The sequence below is a fragment of the Neofelis nebulosa genome, chromosome X (genome assembly GCF_028018385.1).
Source record: "Neofelis nebulosa isolate mNeoNeb1 chromosome X, mNeoNeb1.pri, whole genome shotgun sequence".
Lineage (NCBI taxonomy): Eukaryota > Metazoa > Chordata > Mammalia > Carnivora > Felidae > Neofelis > Neofelis nebulosa.
Window position 1 is genome coordinate 73027397 of NC_080800.1, and position 17496 is coordinate 73044892.

A 17496-nucleotide genomic window follows, 5' to 3' on the forward strand; every position below is an offset into this window, starting at 1 on the left:
TGCAGGAACTTTAGTGCTAGAAGTGCCTTACTACAGAAGATCTAAATCTTTAGAACATTAGCTCGAAAAGTAAAAACAAAGCTATCTTATGTTAGTATGGAACTTTCTTAATTATAAAACACTTTTACAAACTTGATTCTAATTAATTTACTCTAGGGACCCAAATATTATTTCCAAGAGTAGAAACAAAGACATCTGAATGTGATTTTTGCTCACTGATAAATTTAAACAAGGTTGGATATCACACAATCATACCTACTAAAGAGTTAATCGAAATTTTAAAAAATAGGTCAAATACACATCTCTATCATTAGATCATAAGATCCTCAAAGATGGAAGCTATTCTGGATATTCACATTATATCAATGAATGAAGAGACCAAATTCCTTACCTAGAAAGGCTTGAGAACAAGCTTACATTTTAACCTCTATAATCCTTATATGTAATACTGTGCCAGATACACACTGAATGGGCATCTAGAGCATGTTTGCTTACTGGATGATTGAATAAATGATATTGTCACTGCATATGTATAACTCCAGGGACCTTTAGTCCTTGAGTGGATCTTGAAGCTTGCAGGGTCTTTTTTAACCTTGTACATAGTCAGATTCAAGTGGATCATATTTTGAAGCTCTTATAATTGTTGTGGAGTCCAAGACTTAATTACCTGATGATTAAATGATGCAACTGTCTTACTATTTATGCAGTCAAGGGGAGTAGAGCAATTCAAGGAATATTTGGAAACTGTACCAACAATGAAATATTTCCTTTTATTATTAACTGAATTAATTAACTATTTACTAGACCCTACTGTGTGTTTGATACCATGAGAATTGCTCAGGATGCAGTGACAAAACCAGAAATAGGCTGCCTTCATAGAGCATACATTCTTTTAGGGGAGACTCAATTGTACCAACCAACCAACCTAAAAGGGTGTTAGGATTGAGAATATTATCCTGTTAGTTTATGACATATGTTGTAAATATTACCAGGACATTTATGACATAATCCATGAATTCTCCCATATAGATCTGATGGTGGGAAATTTTACCATTTCTTTTTCAAATCTTGGAATTTAAGGTAGAACCATCTGAGAGGCTTCTAATGCCTCTCAAACTTGAGTCAGCTTATTGGAAAAGAGCCACTTCAAATTGTGAGATTGACCAAGAAATTTGGAACAAAGCTAGGTAAACCTTGAAGGGTTCAAAGTATATTATCAACAAGTGGCTCATTATGTGGAAATAGAGAGAGTGTCAGGCTGCTTAGTTCTGGAGGCAACCTTTCTGAAAGTGATGGTCAACCTGAAGACAGCACTGCAATGTTTACATTGAAAAAGTATGAAGCAATCAGGTATACTTGAATACAGTTAGTAGGTTTGTGTTCTGACAACCGAAAAGACACAAAGTAGCACTTAGAAAGTATAGATTTGGTGAAGATTATTCAACTTCTAATGGTTGGATATACATTGATGAACATTATTCAGTGACCTTGGGATCCTTTAGGGCGTTTGAAGTAAATAGTGCATTTCTCTTATCCTTAAAAGAGTTAGGAAACCATAAAACAAAGTAAGGGCAAACAGAATAACAATACTGAATTAAAAAAAGATAAATTATGGCTCAGAATTGAGTAGAAAGTAGAGGAGAGTCAGTTTATAAAATTGAAACATTGAATGAGAAAACAAAATCTTGCACAATAGATTGATATACAATATTGATGTACAGAGCAGGGCGCCTGGGTGGCTCAGTTGGTTGAGTGTCCAACTTTGTCTCAGGCCATGATCTTGCAGTTCACAGGTTCAAGCTCCGCATTGGGCTCTGTGCTGATGCTCAGAGCCTGGAGCCTACTTCAGATTCTGTATCTCCCTCTCTCTCTGCCCCTCCCTAGATTGGCTGGCTCTATCTCTCTCTTTCCCTCTCTCTCTCTCTCTCTCAAAAATAAGTAATAAAACATTTTTAAAATGATTTAAAAAGTATTGATGTACAGTGAAAGAAAATAACATCAACAGAATGTGTGAAAAATGAATTGGGCAATGGTACCTTCACATAAGGTTGCTAAAAGTTGTCTTCATTTAAAAAGTTGAGTTTGTCTTACATTGATGGAGCACTTTGCTACTGCAAAAAACAAAAAACAAAACAAAACAAAACAACAATAACAAAACAGAGTAAGGATTAACGTGTGTGTGTGTGTGAGAGAGAGAGAGAGAGAGAGAGAGAAAACCAAAAGTCCTTTTTGGAAATGTTTTCTATCTGAATCTCATATATTTTTGTGGTTTGAGCTAGTTAATATTGTATTTTTCAGTATTTTGTCAAAATCCCTATTAGTCAGCTTTTAAACTGCATTTATACTTGGGGTACCTGGGTGGCTCAGTCAGTTAAGTGTCTGACTTTGGCTCGGGTCATGATCTCAATGGTTTGTGGGTTCAAGCCCACATCAGGCTCTGTGCTGAGCCTGGAGCCTGCTTTGGATTTTATCCCTTCCCCCTCTCATGCTCTCTCTCTCTCTCAAAAATAAATAAACATTAAAAAAATTTAAACAACATTTATAGTAAAAAAAAAACAATAGCAATATCTTAGGCAACATTAGAAAGTAATATGTGAGATATATTGGGTGACTTGAGAATAAATTGATCCTAATGTTTGATGCCTTGTAAGTCTCTTCATTGTGGTGACAGCTTCCAAATGAAGCTGACTTCATTATTCATTACAATGACTGTATTACGGTATAACATGAAAGCCAGATACTGACTTTATATTTTATTATTTTATGGATTAATACTTACAACTGCAATTCCGGCACTGTTCACACTAGGGTGAAGAATGTGCAGATAGAACAGGTTAGGTGAATAAGTTTAGCCTCAACTTGTCAGTTAAAAACACTAATAAATCTGTGAGAAAAGAAACACCAGTAAATCTGTGAGAAAAGGAACACTAACAAATCTGTGAGAAAAGACAGCCTAGATTGCAAAGGTGGCAGGTTTTGTTAGTACAGCCACTCTAAAAGAGTGCACTGATGGTTATATAGCCTGGTGTAAATAACAGGTAAGAAAAAAACTCTACTGAGGGTGGGGGTCTTCTGTTCCTTTTGGTCTCCTGGAAGCTATGGAAATGCTAAAAAACATCAGATCTTACTCTACATCTCTTAGCTCTTTACCCCTTTACCTCTCTGGGCAGAGACTTAACCACTTCACATTCTATAAAATCTTAATTCTGTGAATCACTATCTCAGATCTCAGTAGCATGTATGAATACCAGTAATCAAATGTAGCTTTAAGGACGGAGGTAACTTTGGGTTTCTTACAAGTAAGCTGTATTACAAAGTGCTGCCTTGAAAATAGAATCTAAACTAAAAAGTAGTCTTTTATGGTTTTAATGTTTGCCATAACTACATTGGGAAATTTAATAGAAAGGAAAGTATTGGTTTTTGTTAATCAATGAAAATAGTCTTTAATATAAAATTCTATCACTCTTGGCAGTTAAACAAGATTTATGAGGCAAATGTAGCAAGTGATGGTATTTCCAAAAAGAGTACATTTTTAACCTGATCTTTGTTTGTGTTTTTCAACAGTTCCAGGCCCGGCAGGCCTCCTAAGCGTTCTTTGGGAGTGTTTCAGGACAATGTTCGCCTTCTGCCCCATTCAGTCCCAGGCCTTTTATCACCAGGACTTATCACTCCGACAGGTAATAAAACCCATTTGATGATCAGCCTTGTCTGTTCATGCTGCCCAGAATTAGAAATAAACTAATATTGATCTAACTGCCTTGTCCTTCTGAGCTTTTCAAGCTGTACTAAAGGTTACATTATTGAATTTTTAAAGTATTCGTGAAAACAGTTTTGTTACTCCAGTGACTCAAATCAAATGGACATGACTCTTTAAAAAAATTAATTGTCATTTCCTGGCAGGAAATCCCTTTCAAGGCCTTATTGTATGTATGTTTTTATGTGTTGGGGGCAGGGATGAGGGGCACTAGCCAAACAAGCCTTGTCTCGAAACCTCCTATAGGATGCAGCACACCTGCTCACTTATATTTCTCAATAATATATATTCTTCTTTGTTTTTAAGGGTTTGGGGCATTTGTGTATCATGTCCAAGTTTTACTCGAGGTTAAAAAGTAGAAAGAAGATGTAGCTTTGATAGAGAAGCTTTCTGATTAGAAAAGAGAACATCCAAATGGACATTGTCATAAATAATAATTCAGTGTTTATTAACACTGTGATAAATATCATACCCCTAAAAACACCACTTTCATAATTTAGCATTGAGCTTTTTTATTCTCTGCAAAAGAACTTAATAATGCATGAAACACTTAAAATAAGCTTAATATTTCTTTAACTGAAACTTTAAAAATCAGTAAAGTTATTACATGGTAAAAAAATGAAAATGAACTTAATGATAATGTGATATTTATACCTTTAATAACACAAAATTTTATAAAGCACCTACTGTATTTGAGTATTATGTCTAAGGTAATAAAAATTATATGAGTATCAGTACTTGCCTATAGTTGAACTAGAGAGAAGGACATGTAAACTAATAATTATAATAAAGTATGATATAGACAATAATACAAATACATACCGGATGCTTTAAGATCATAGAAATGGGAGAAACTAAATCAATTTAGTAAGTTGGGTAATACACACAGGGATGGAAACTTTGGAGCTATGTTTTGTAGACTGAGTGTTGGACAGAAGGTAAATCAGTAGAAAAACATTCTAGGCAGAGAGGAGACTGTAGACAGATATACACTGATGAGAAAGAGCCTAGTGTGGGGAAATATCAATTAAGGTGAAGAGACTAGAGAAGATATTTGAGGTGGGAGACTCATAGGCAATATGTTTAGAATAGAGAGGGTGGGAAAAGCCAACTTGTGAACCTAGCTTTTTATTTATCAGGTTTAGCAGTTTAGGATTTTCCCTATAGACCAGTGGTGTCTTTCAAAGACTTTCCTTATTGCTGACATGGAATTGGGGAAGTACTTCCAGAATCCCCACTTTTGCCTCAGAATTTTATATATTCTAGTTCACATAAGATTTTGTTTAAATTTTTTAAAAGTCTGTTGTAGATAAAAAGAACCACTGCTAAGAAACGGTAAATGTTCTGAAAACAATTATTGTGGAGTTTAAGTAGCAATGAAAGCAACAAAAGGAAAGAAGGTCACTTGTTACAGTTCAGGGGAAAAATACTGAGGACTGGAACTAAAGAAAGTTCAATACAATGAAAAAGATATTTAGAATGGCTTAGTAATTATAATTAATCACACTTGATAATTGACAAAAATGGAGAGTGAGAGGATGAAGTCTAGAATAATTCATGTCTAACCTGGGTAACAAGCTGGATGATAGTGTCATCCAAGACAGAGAATTTAGGAAGAGACACAGGTTTTGGGGGTTAGAAAATTATTTTTTAGAGTACATATTTATAAACAAATTCTCAATTTTTCCTGTGCATATAAAAGAATATAGAAGGGATAACAGTGCCTGAAATATATCTTGGTGCTCAATAAATGATAATCTATTTCTTGACTTATAAAATAAAATACATTGATAGAGCCTAGAAATAGTACCGTGTAAATAATCAGGCCCACGTTCTGATTTTGAGGGAATGTGTAGATGAAAGAAAAAAAAAGGATTTTAGGGGTGCCTGAGTTGCTAAGTCAGTTAAGTGTCCGACTTTGGCTCAGGTCATGATCTTGCTATTCGTGGGTTCGAGTGTCGCATTGGGCTCTGTGCTGACATCTCAGAGCCTGGAGCCTGCTTTGGCGTCTGTGTCTCCCTCTCTCTCTCTGCCCCTCGTGCTCATTCTCGCTCTCTCTCTTTCTCTCTCTTTCAAAAATAAATAAATATTAAAGAAAACAGAAGAAAAAAGGATTTTATTTTATTTTTTTGGTCTTATTTATTTATTTATTTATTTTTAATATAATTTATTGCCAAATTGGTTTCCATACAACACCCAATGCTCATCCCAACAAGTGCCTTGAAGTTAATGTACTCTTGAGTAAACTATATCTGTTATCTGAAGAAAATCAGTAATATATGTTAAATTCTTATTATATACCAGGCATAAGTGTTAAGTGTTTTATATGCACTTCATTTAATCTTCACTGTAGCCTTATGGATTTAGTCTTCATTTTTCAAGTGAACAATTTATGGCTCACTGAGTTTACATTAATTGCTTAAGGTCACAAAGCAATTGAGTGGCAGAATTGGATTTCAGACCCAAGTCTTTTAAACTCCAGAGTCCATACTCTTTCCTCATCTTCACGATGTCATATAGTACATGTGAGAATCCAGTCTGAGGCTTTCACTTTCTCCTAATTTACTTGGCATATGTATTTCATTTTTCTTAGAGCCTCCTTCCTTGCAATATTAGGGCCTTGGCCTTCCCTCCTACAGCTTGGATTTATCACACTGAGAGCCAATGAGAGAAAAATCCTCAATTCTTAACTCTTTGCTTGTTCCTAGAATGAAATGATAGAGATAGATAAGATGTTGAGTGGGGAAAGGCATGAGCATTTCTGTCTAAAAGACGAAAAGTAGAGAAAAAAACATTAAATAGGGGGAGATGGAGGAATCTTCACAGCTCGATAGTAATTCCTCTCCTTAATTTACATGACTTTATTTTACAAGCCAAAGAATATTCTACTCACCTATAGTCAGATGTAAGAGGAAAACGTTGTGTAAAACCAAGTGGAAATAATTCTAGGATTATGCATTATTTTGGATTAGACATACCACTTCACTCCTCCATTAACAAAGATAATTGACAATAAACTCTCAATTTAGCTATCAACAAGTTTAATATTTGACATTATACTTACTATACCTTTCAAGCTTAACTTTCATTAATTTCATTAATTTTATTTATTTATTTTAGTTTTATTTGAATTCCAGTTGATTTTTTGTAGTTTCAAGTTTTTATTTCAATTCCAATTAGTTAACATACAGTGTAATATTAGTTTCTGGTGTAGAATTTGGTGATTCATCACTTATACACAACATCCAGTACTCATCATAGACAGTTGCTATTTGTAATACAATCTGTTATGGATTGAGATTCATCCTCACCCCTCCCCCACAACGATTATTGAAATATTTTACAATACTTTTAGTTCCAGATACTTGTGTCTCAAAATATTTTTTGTAAAGAAAGATACAATGTTATACAGTTGTGTGTAATTTATATACAACATACAAATTAATTATTGAAGAGTCTGCTGGGGCCTCCTGTTTCAGTATCATATGTGTGGAGAAGACCCTCTGAACCCTGGTAAATTTGCCTAAGTAACGGAACTTGTTCTATATTTGTATCATTTATTTCCATTTATAACCTAAATATGGTGTCTAAAGGTAACAATATAGAATGATCAGGTTGTCTCTTTTAAGATATTATGATGTTTTTTTATGTTACTTTTGTTTTTAATTTATTGTTTTCCCCCAGCAGTTGCCAGCAAAAAACTCATGTAAAAAGGATTAGAAATGGTTAAGGCATCATCATTTGATTTATTTAAGAAGAGTTCTCAATTTATTCATATAGCTTGATATATACATCTTTAAAAATGCAGAATAATATTAAGTATGCCATATTATTATATCTGCTTGGCATAAAGGTAATTTCTTTTACTTTGTATTTTCATATGATTTTATTTCCTTTTCTGATGTAATTTTTTTTTTCATTTCAAAGATGTTCATTTTCTTCTTGGCTATATTTCCCCTATATAATGGAACCTGATTCATTCAAGCTTCTCTAATTCAGGATTTGAGATAATTTGGACAGTGGCTATGCTAAAGTCTCCAATATTAATAAAAATACCTTAGCAAACAAAACTACAAACAAGAAAGAAATGTACATGGGTGTGAGTAAGTGCATTGGTGTAGGGTTAAAAAACTTGCGAGGTTTAAATTTACTTAGGGACCTAAAGACTACTTCAGCAAGATCTGATTCTTTATAAATAATCAACATACGTACTATTGAAGATAGGTTTTTATTCACTAAAGTAGGACCCATAGGATTTATTCTTAAAAATATTGCCTGATATTCATTTAGATATTATACCTATGTAACTATAGATAGATATAGTATCTATCTATATTTCTATTAAATATATATATATTAATATTATATATATTAATATTTCTATTATATATGTTCATTCTTTTCATTTAACATATATCTATTGAGTATATTGAGCATTTATTCTGCACCAAACAATATGAGAGAAACTTATAACACCTTAAAATAAAATGCATTTTGTGAGTCAGAGTTTTTCCAAATTTCATCCAGCCTTTTCCTTAGTTATTACAAAATGATGAAGTTTGACTGTGTTTTACCTTCATATATTGAACTGCTTGATGTTCTGAACATTTCATGTCTCTGTCTTGGTTCCTATTGTTCAATTCATATCTTAATTATTCATTGTACATTAATACATGGTAATCTTATTTTCTGGTATTTTTTCAATAAAATCTTTTGGTCTATTAAGGGAAAAAGGAGAAGGAATATTATCCCCATCTTTCTCTGCAGCTCTGCAGAAGTACTAATATCCCTGGATCACACTGAAGGGATGGATTAGCTGTGTATGCCTTTGAATTTCCCAAAAGATGACTGCTTGCTTTTCTTCAGCTTATGAAGCATTTCAAATAGATGTGGAATTTGGCTTGAAAGAGATTTAAACTGGCAGCTTACAAAGAAGTAATATAGTGCTTTAGATGGAATTCTGTAGTATTCATTTCCTAAAAGGTAGCAGATTCTTCAGTTTTGTTTATTTTTTATTATATTTTTAATTTTGATTCTAGCTCTATTGTGGGAAAATATTTTCAGGAATTTCAGCTCAAGTCCCTGGTGAAGAGACCAGTCCACAAACCAGTGAAGATAAAATGCAGTAATAGTGGCTACAGCACTCAACTCAGAATTGGCAGAACCATAAATAGAATCATGCCAAGTCTTGGCAGTGTGATGCCAACTTTATGATATGATCATAACTTCAATTATCCTGATACCACTTTTGAATCAGTGTCCCTTCCTTTTCACAATACATTTCATATTCTCACTCAGTCTGGAGGCTAAGAAGTGGTCTTAAGGAGCACAGAAAGGTCGTAGGCTTTTCTTTTATCAGTGTAAAAAGGAAAGCTCAATCTAGAAAAAAAAATCAACCTTTTGATGTTTGATTTAAAACATGCCTGTTTATATGACTTTCCTTGGGTTTTTCAATGAGCATTATTGTAAAGCACGCTTCATATCACACAAATGGTACCTGCTTTTATGTCATTAGATTTTCTTAGTTATTTCTTGTGTGTTCATGAAGACTATTGGCCTAGTAGGAACCAGAGGTTGAATTACTAATATTTTCTAACATAGAGTGCAGTTTAGACTTAATATGCAATTTTACTTTCTTTACTAAATAAAAAGCTTGACTACATCAGTTTGATAGCAAGAACCCCATTCATTCTATTAGTTGAACCTGGGTTTCCCAAATCTCAATTTCTTTGTTAATTTTTTTTCTATATGTGTTCTAAATATTTTAATATAAAAATGTCTCCACCCAATTTTTTTTTTTAATTTTTTTTCAACGTTTTTTATTTATTTTTGGGACAGAGAGAGACAGAGCATGAATGGGGGAGGGGCAGAGAGAGAGGGAGACACAGAATCGGAAACAGGCTCCAGGGTCCGAGCCATCAGCCCAGAGCCTGACGCGGGGCTCGAACTCACAGACCGCGAGATCGTGACCTGGCTGAAGTCGGACGCTTAACCGACTGCGCCACCCAGGCGCCCCTCCACCCAATTTTTTTTAAACTTCTGTAAATTATTTTCATCCTGCATGAGAGTCTCACAGAGCAGATTCCTTTGCTGATTTTCAATGTAGACAGATGGGAAAACTTTGAATTTAAGCAAACCTTACAGGATGGTGGTTGTGGTGATGATGATGATGATGGTGGTGGTGGTGGTGATAATTTAAATAATGCTTTTATAAAGCACTTCTATATCGTTAATGTAGCTCTTTCAAAAGAATGATTTTAAAATGTTTTCTCATTTGATCTTTTCAGCAATCCTGTAAAGTTAGCATTAATATTTCTGTCTAACAGATGAATAAAATGAGTTTTCAAAAGTTAACTGACGGGCTTCAAATGTGAGAGACAGTAAAGTATGAAGCCGAGTCTCTTTTTTTTTAAATTTTTTTTTAACGTTTATTTTATTTTTGAGACAGAGAGAGACAGAGCATGAACGGGGGAGGGGCAGAGAGAGAGGGAGACACAGAATCGGAAGCAGGCTCCAGGCTCTGAGCCATCAGCCCAGAGCCCGACGTGGGGCTCGAACTCACGGACCGTGAGATCATGACCTGAGCTGAAGTTGGACGCTTAACCGACTGAGCCACCCAGGCGCCCCTGAAGCCAAGTCTCTTGACCATTAATTTATTTTTCCCCTTTTCAATATTTATTTTACTTTATTTTTTAAGTATTAATTTAAGTCCTAGTTAGTTAACATACAGTGTAATATTAGTTTCAGGTATGAAATACAGTGATTCAACACTTCCATAGAACGCCTCATGATCATCACAAGTGCACTCCTTAATTCTAATCACTTATTTAACCCATCCCTCCATCCACCTCCCCTCTGGTAACCATTCATTTGCTCTCTGTAGTTAAGAGTCTTGACCATTAATTATAAAAGCTGAGATCTCTTGACCATTAATATCATAATTTTATAAAGACACGGAACTACATCTCTCATGCAAAAGCTTGGTGTTGAGAATTTAGGCTGTAAATCATTAGGGTTGTATCAGAACTACTTAGGTATGAGAGATAAGATGTCAGGTGTGTCAGAATAGGAATTCCTGGAATAATCCATGTAATAAACTGTTGGTGACTGCATAACTTCAATAAAATAAAACCTTGATGTTTTCCTTTACTTTTTTGAAATCATTTTTATAGTATTTTATAGTGTGGGAACCTAGTATAATTAGATGTATCTATAATTTTTCTTTCCAAAGAGTATAAAAACAGTCTTCTGAATGAATGCAACCTACTTTTCCTGTAAAGAAACGTAACAGTTATAAATTGTTCCTGTTGTGACAATTCTTGAGTAAATAACTTTGATATGTATGGATTGAATTAATATGGTCAAGTTAATGACAAATACAAATGTTGCCAAACTCCACTAGTTTGAGTGCAATGCTATTTTTTCATTTACAGTTCTAACTTCCATCTGTGTTTAGAGGATCACTGATGACTACACACTGTCATTGTGTTAAGTGATATATCCCACATTGCCCTGCTTTCCATCTAATCAATCCTCAAACCATCCCCAAATGAGATCTTATAAAAATCACAAAGTCACAGCACACCCGTATCATTCATATGAGGACTTTAAGAGACAAAACAGATGAACATAAGGGAAGGGAAACAAAAATAATATAAAAACAAGGAGGGGGACAAAACAGAAGAGACTCATAAATATGGAGAACAAACTGAGGATTGCTAGAGGGGTTGTGGGAGGGGGGATGGACTAAATGGGTAAGGGGCATTAAGGAATCTACTCTTGAAATCATTGTTATACTATATGCTAACTAATTTGGATGTAATTAAAAAAAAATAAAAATTAAATTAAAAAAATCACAAAGTCACAAGGCAAATCTAGTGTATTGTAGAAAGACACATTTGCATCTCTAGGGCTCACATCCAACTTCATTTTCCACATCACACAGAATTTCCATAAAATGAAATATACAACTCTTCACCTACTGCATGTATCATTTCTTCAGTGCCTGGTCTTTATGCTGACTTACTTTTCCCAGGGGAGAAATCATACATTTAAATAGCACAGTAAAACTTTCCATTGTATAATATGTTTGAAAGATGATAAGCTGCCTCATGAATACTTTATTTTATTGGAGTCAGTAGATGGCTGTATTGAAATAACTCATTATATTAAAGCATGTAGTTAGGAAAACACACTAAGTATCAATAATTCAAGGAATCCTACAAAGCAAAAATAAATTTCTTATCATTTCCTATTCAAGTGATAGAGGATAATAAGAGTTAAAATCTACAAGCATCACCTTCATATTGTGACTAGAAATGAGTAACAAAACATAGCCTTGATACATAGTGCCCAACTACAAAAAAATCTATAGGTCATAAGATATCATGCCTCTGTTATCAACCAAAAGTTGCGGGTAGGGGTTGGTTACTGTGGTGTTGGTGGTGGTGGAAATTTTTTGTGTGACCTCTGGCTTCCCTTTTGCAACATATAAACTTTGGATCATGTTGTCAACTCATTTTCTTTATATTTAATATAGGTAAAATCCTGAGAGTTCGCAAAAATTTTCATTGTACACATGACTGAATCAATATAGATAGTACCTTTGTATTGAGCTTAAAAATGTTATTAGTGCATGATTTTCCTTTCATGAGTGCTCTCAGTAATTTTAATGTACAGCTGAAAGTGCCAGGTAATAGCTTTTTAAATCTTTATATAAAATAAATATGGGTTAGTAAATAATTTGATATACTACTTGTATATAATCGCTAAAAATAAAAAGTAGAATTCCCTTGCCTTTGGAGATGTGTCAAGTAAGAAATTGCTATGGCTGAGTTCAGAGAGGTTTTTTGCTGCTTTCTCCTTGAGGATTTTGATGGTTTCCTGTGTCACATTCAGCTCCATTATCCATTTTGAGTTTATTTTTGTGAATGTTGTAAGAAAGTGGTCTAGTTTCATTCTTCTGCATGTTGGTATAATTATACAGTATTTTATTCATATATTTCCCTCTTGTAGTTTAAAGTGATGTAGAATACAAAGTTATGGAAAATTATGGAAAAGAAGAGGAAAAAATATTGGATCACAAATGTAGACTTAGGGAACTCAGTCACTCCATAAAGTATAATAACAGTTGTACCATAGGAGTCCAAAAAGAAGAAGATAGGGTAAAATTGGCAGAAGGTTTATTTGAGCAAATTATAGCTGAAAACTTCCATAATTCTATAATCTTGGGAATTATCTAGACATCCAAATCCAGAAGGCACAGACAACTCCCATCAAAATCAACAAATGCAGGCCAACACCAAAACATATCATAGTAAAATTTGCAAAATTCAAAGATAAGGAAATAATTTTGAAAGCAACAGGGAAAAGAAATCCATAACCTACAAGGGAAGACAAGGTTAGCACAGCTAACTATTGAAACTTGCAGATCAGAAGGGAGTATCATGATATATTCAAAGTGGCGAATGGGAAGAATGTGCAGCCAAGAATACACTTTCCGGCAAAGATGTTATTCAGAATAGAAGGAAATACCAAGGGTTTCCCAGACAAATCTAAAGGAGTTCATGACCACTAAACCATCCCTGAAAGAAATATTAAAGGGGACAGTTTGAGTGAGAAAGAAAGAACAAATGTGATAAAGACTAGGAAGGGACAGAGAATATCTCCAGAAATACCAACTTTACAAGTAACACAATGGCATTAAATTCATATCTATCAATAATCACTCTGAATGTAAATCATCTAGTGCTCCAGTCAACACATTGGGTATCAGAATGGATGAAAATGCAAGACCCCTGTTTATTTTGCCTACAAAGACTCATTTTAGACCTAAAGTTACCTGTAGATTGAAAGTGAAAGGATGGAGATCCATTTATTGTGAAGATGGACATCAAAAGAAAGTCTGAGTAGCTGTACTTATATACAATGAACTAGATTATATGGCTGTAACAAAAGATAAATAAGGCACTATATCATAATAAAGAGGTCTATGCAATAAAAATAACTAACAATTGTAAATATTTATGCCCCAAACTTGAAACACCCAAATATATAAATCAATCAATAACAAACATAAAGAAACTCATTGATAATAAGACAATAATTGTATGGGACTTAAGCACCTCCCTTACAGCAATGAACAGATCATCTAAGCAGAAATTCAACAAGGAAACAATGGCTTTGAATGACACCCTGGGTCAGATGGACTTCACAATTACATTCAGAACTTTTCATCCTAAAGATGGAGAATATACATTCTTTTTTAGTGCACGTGGAACATTCTCCAGAATAGATCACCTACTGGGTCACAAATCAGGCCTCAACAATTACAAAAAGACTGAGATCATACCATGTATATTTTCTGACCACAACACCATGAAACTTGAAGTCTACGAGAAGAAACATTTGTGAAGACCACAAATTCAGAGACTAAAGAACATCCGAGTAAAGAATGAATGGATTAACCAGGAAATTAAAGAAGAAATTAAAAAATACATGGAAGGAAATGGAAATGAAAGCACATTAGTCAAAAACCTTTGGGATGCAGCAAAAGTTGTCAGAAGAAGAAAGTATATAGAAATAGAGGCCTACATCAAAAAGCAACTAAAGTCTCAAATGCATAACCCAACCTTACACCTAAGGGAGCTAGAAAAGGAACAGAAAATAAAGCTAAAAGCCAGAACAAGAATGGAAATAATAAATATTAGAGCATAAATAAATGATATAGAATAAAAAACAACAGTAGGACAAATCAATGAAACTAGGAGCTGGTTCTTTGAAAGAATTAATGAAATCGATAAACCTCTATCCAGACTTCTCAAAAAGAAAAGAGAAAAGACAAAAATAAATCATGAATGAAAGAGGACAGTTAACAGTTAACACCCTGGAAGTACCAACAATTATGAGAGTATATTATGAAAAATTATATGCCAAAAAATTGGGCAAGCTGAAAGAAATGGATAAATTCCTAGAAACATATCAACCACCAAAACTGAAACAGGATGAAATAGAAATCCCGAACAAACCAGTAACCACCAAAGAAATTGAATCAGTAATGAAAAATATCCAAACAGAAGTCCAGGGATGCATGGATTTCCAGGGCAATTCTACCAAACATTTAAAGAACAGTTAATAGCTGTTCTTATAAAACTGTTCCAAACAATAGAGATGGAAAGAAAACTTAGAAACTCATTCTACAAGGCCAATATTACCTTGATTCCAAAACCAGATAAAGAACCCACTAAAAAGGAGAAATGCAGGCCAATATCCCTGATGAACATGGATGCAAAATTTTCAATAAGATACTAGCAAATCAAATCCAACAGTACATTAAATGAATTATTCACCACGATCACGTGGGATTTATTCCTGGACTGGAAGAGTGGTTTAATATTCACAGATCAATCAATGTGATTCACCACATTAAGAAAAGAAAGGATAAGAACCATAAGATTATCTCAAAAGATGCAGAAAAAGCAGGTGACCAACTATAGTATCCATTCTTGATAAAAATTCTCAGCAAAGTATAGATACAGGGGACATACCTTAACATAATAAAGGCCATATATGAAAGACCCACAGCTAATATAATCCTCACTGAAGAAAAATTAAGAGCTTTTTCTCTGCCATCAGCAACAAGACAGGGATGTCCAGTCTCACCACTGTTATTTAACATAGTACTGGAAGTACTATCCTCAGCAATCAGACAAGAAAAAGAAATAAAAGTCTTCCAAATCAGCAAGGAAGAAGTCCAACTTTCACTATTTGCAGATGGCATGTTGCTCTCTATATAAACTCAAACGACTCCTTGAAAACACTTCTAGAGCTGAAACACAGATTCAGCAATATCACAGGATACAAAGTCAACCAGCAGAAATCTGTTGCATTTCTATACACCAATAATGAAGCAGCAGAATAGAAATCAAAGAACCAATCACATTTACATGCAACAAAAGCCACAAGAAAACTAGGATAAACCTAATCAAAAAGGTAGAATATCTGAAGTCTGCAAACTATAAAACATTTATGAAAGAAATTGAATAAAATACATAGAAATGGAAAAACTTTCTATGCTCATGGATTGGAAAAACAAATATTGTTAAAATGTATATACTACCGGGGCACCTGGGTGGCTCTGTTGGTTAAGCTTCCGACTTCGGCTCAGGTCATGATCTCATGGTTTGTGAGTTCGAGCCCAGTGTCAGGCTCTGTGCTGTCAGCTCAGCGCCTGGAGCCTGCTTCGGATTCTGTGTCTCCCCATCTCTCGGCCCCTCCCCTGCTCATGCTCTGTCTCTGTCTCTCAATAATAAATGTTAAAAAAAATTTTAGGAAAAAAATGTATATACTACCCAAAGTAATCTATACCTTTTTTGCAATCCATATCAAAATACCACTAGCATTTTTCTCACAGCTAGAACAAACAACCCTAAATTGTGTGTGGATCCAAAAAATACCTTGAATAAACAAAGCAATCTTTAAAAAGAAAAGCAAAGTTAGAGGCATCAGAATTCCTGATATCAAGCTATACTACAAAGCTGTAGTGATCAAGACAGTATGTTACTGGCACAAAAATGAACACATAGATCAGTGGAACAGAATAGAAAACCCAGAAATGGACCTACAGATATATGCTCTACTAATGTTTGACAAAGCAAAGAATATCTAACAAAAAAGACAGTTTCTTCAACAAATGGTGTTGGAAACTTGGACAGCAACATGTAGAATGAAACTGAACCACTTACACCCTATACAAAAATAAATTCAAAATGGATGAAAGACATAAATGTGAGACAGGAAACCATCAAAATCCTACAGGACAACACAGGCAGCAATCTCTTTGACATCATAGAAAATTCTTAGTAGACATGTCTCTGGAGGCGAGGGGGACAAAAACAAAAATGAACTACTGGACCTTCATCGAGAGTGAAGAAAATAATCAACAAAAGTAAAAAGCAAACTATGGAATGGTAGAAGATATTTCCAAATGAGACATCTGATTAAGGGTAGTTTCCAAAATCTATTAAGAGCTTATAAAACTTAACACCCCAAAAGCAAATAATCCAGTGAAGAAATGGGCAGAGGCATGAATGGAAATTTTTCCAAAGAAAATATATAGATGGCTAACAGACACATGAAAAGATGCTCAACATAACTCATCATCAGGGAAATACAAATCAAAATTACAATGAGATATCGCTTCACACCTGTCAGAGTAGCTAAAGTCAACAACACAGGAAATAGGTGTTTTAAGGATATGGAGAAAGGGGAACATTTTGCACTGTTGGTGGGAATGCAAACTGGTGAAGCCACTCTGGAAAACAGTATGGAGGCTCCTCAAAAAGTTAAAAAGAGAAATATTCCTCCATGCAGCAATTGCAATACTAGGTATTTACTCACATGATACAAAAATATTGATTCAAAGGGACACATGCACACTGCTGTTTATAGCAGCATTGTCAACAGTAGCAAAAATATAAAGGGAGTCTAAGTGTCCATTGACTGATGAATTCATACAGAAAATGTGGTATATATACACAATTGAATATTACTCAGCCATAAAAATAATGAAATCTTGCCATTTGCAGTGATGTGGATGGAGCTAGAGTGTATTTTGTTAAGGGAAATGAGTCAATCAGAGAAAACAAAATACCATCTGATTTCACTCGTGTGGAATTCAAGAAACAAAACAGATCATACGGGAAGGGTGTAAAATGAGAAGAGACCACCATAAGAGACTCTTA

General features: G+C 34.3%; 1 protein-coding gene across 1 annotated transcript in view; it reads left to right on the forward strand.

Annotated features, from left to right (window-relative positions):
* Positions 1–17496, forward strand: part of DACH2 (dachshund family transcription factor 2) — a 748066-nt gene that overhangs the window by 380236 nt on the left and 350334 nt on the right. Inside the window, exon 3 of the mRNA XM_058712506.1 lies at positions 3565–3677. Coding sequence (XP_058568489.1) covers positions 3565–3677 — 113 coding nt within the window. The remainder of the gene's footprint in view (positions 1–3564; positions 3678–17496) is intronic.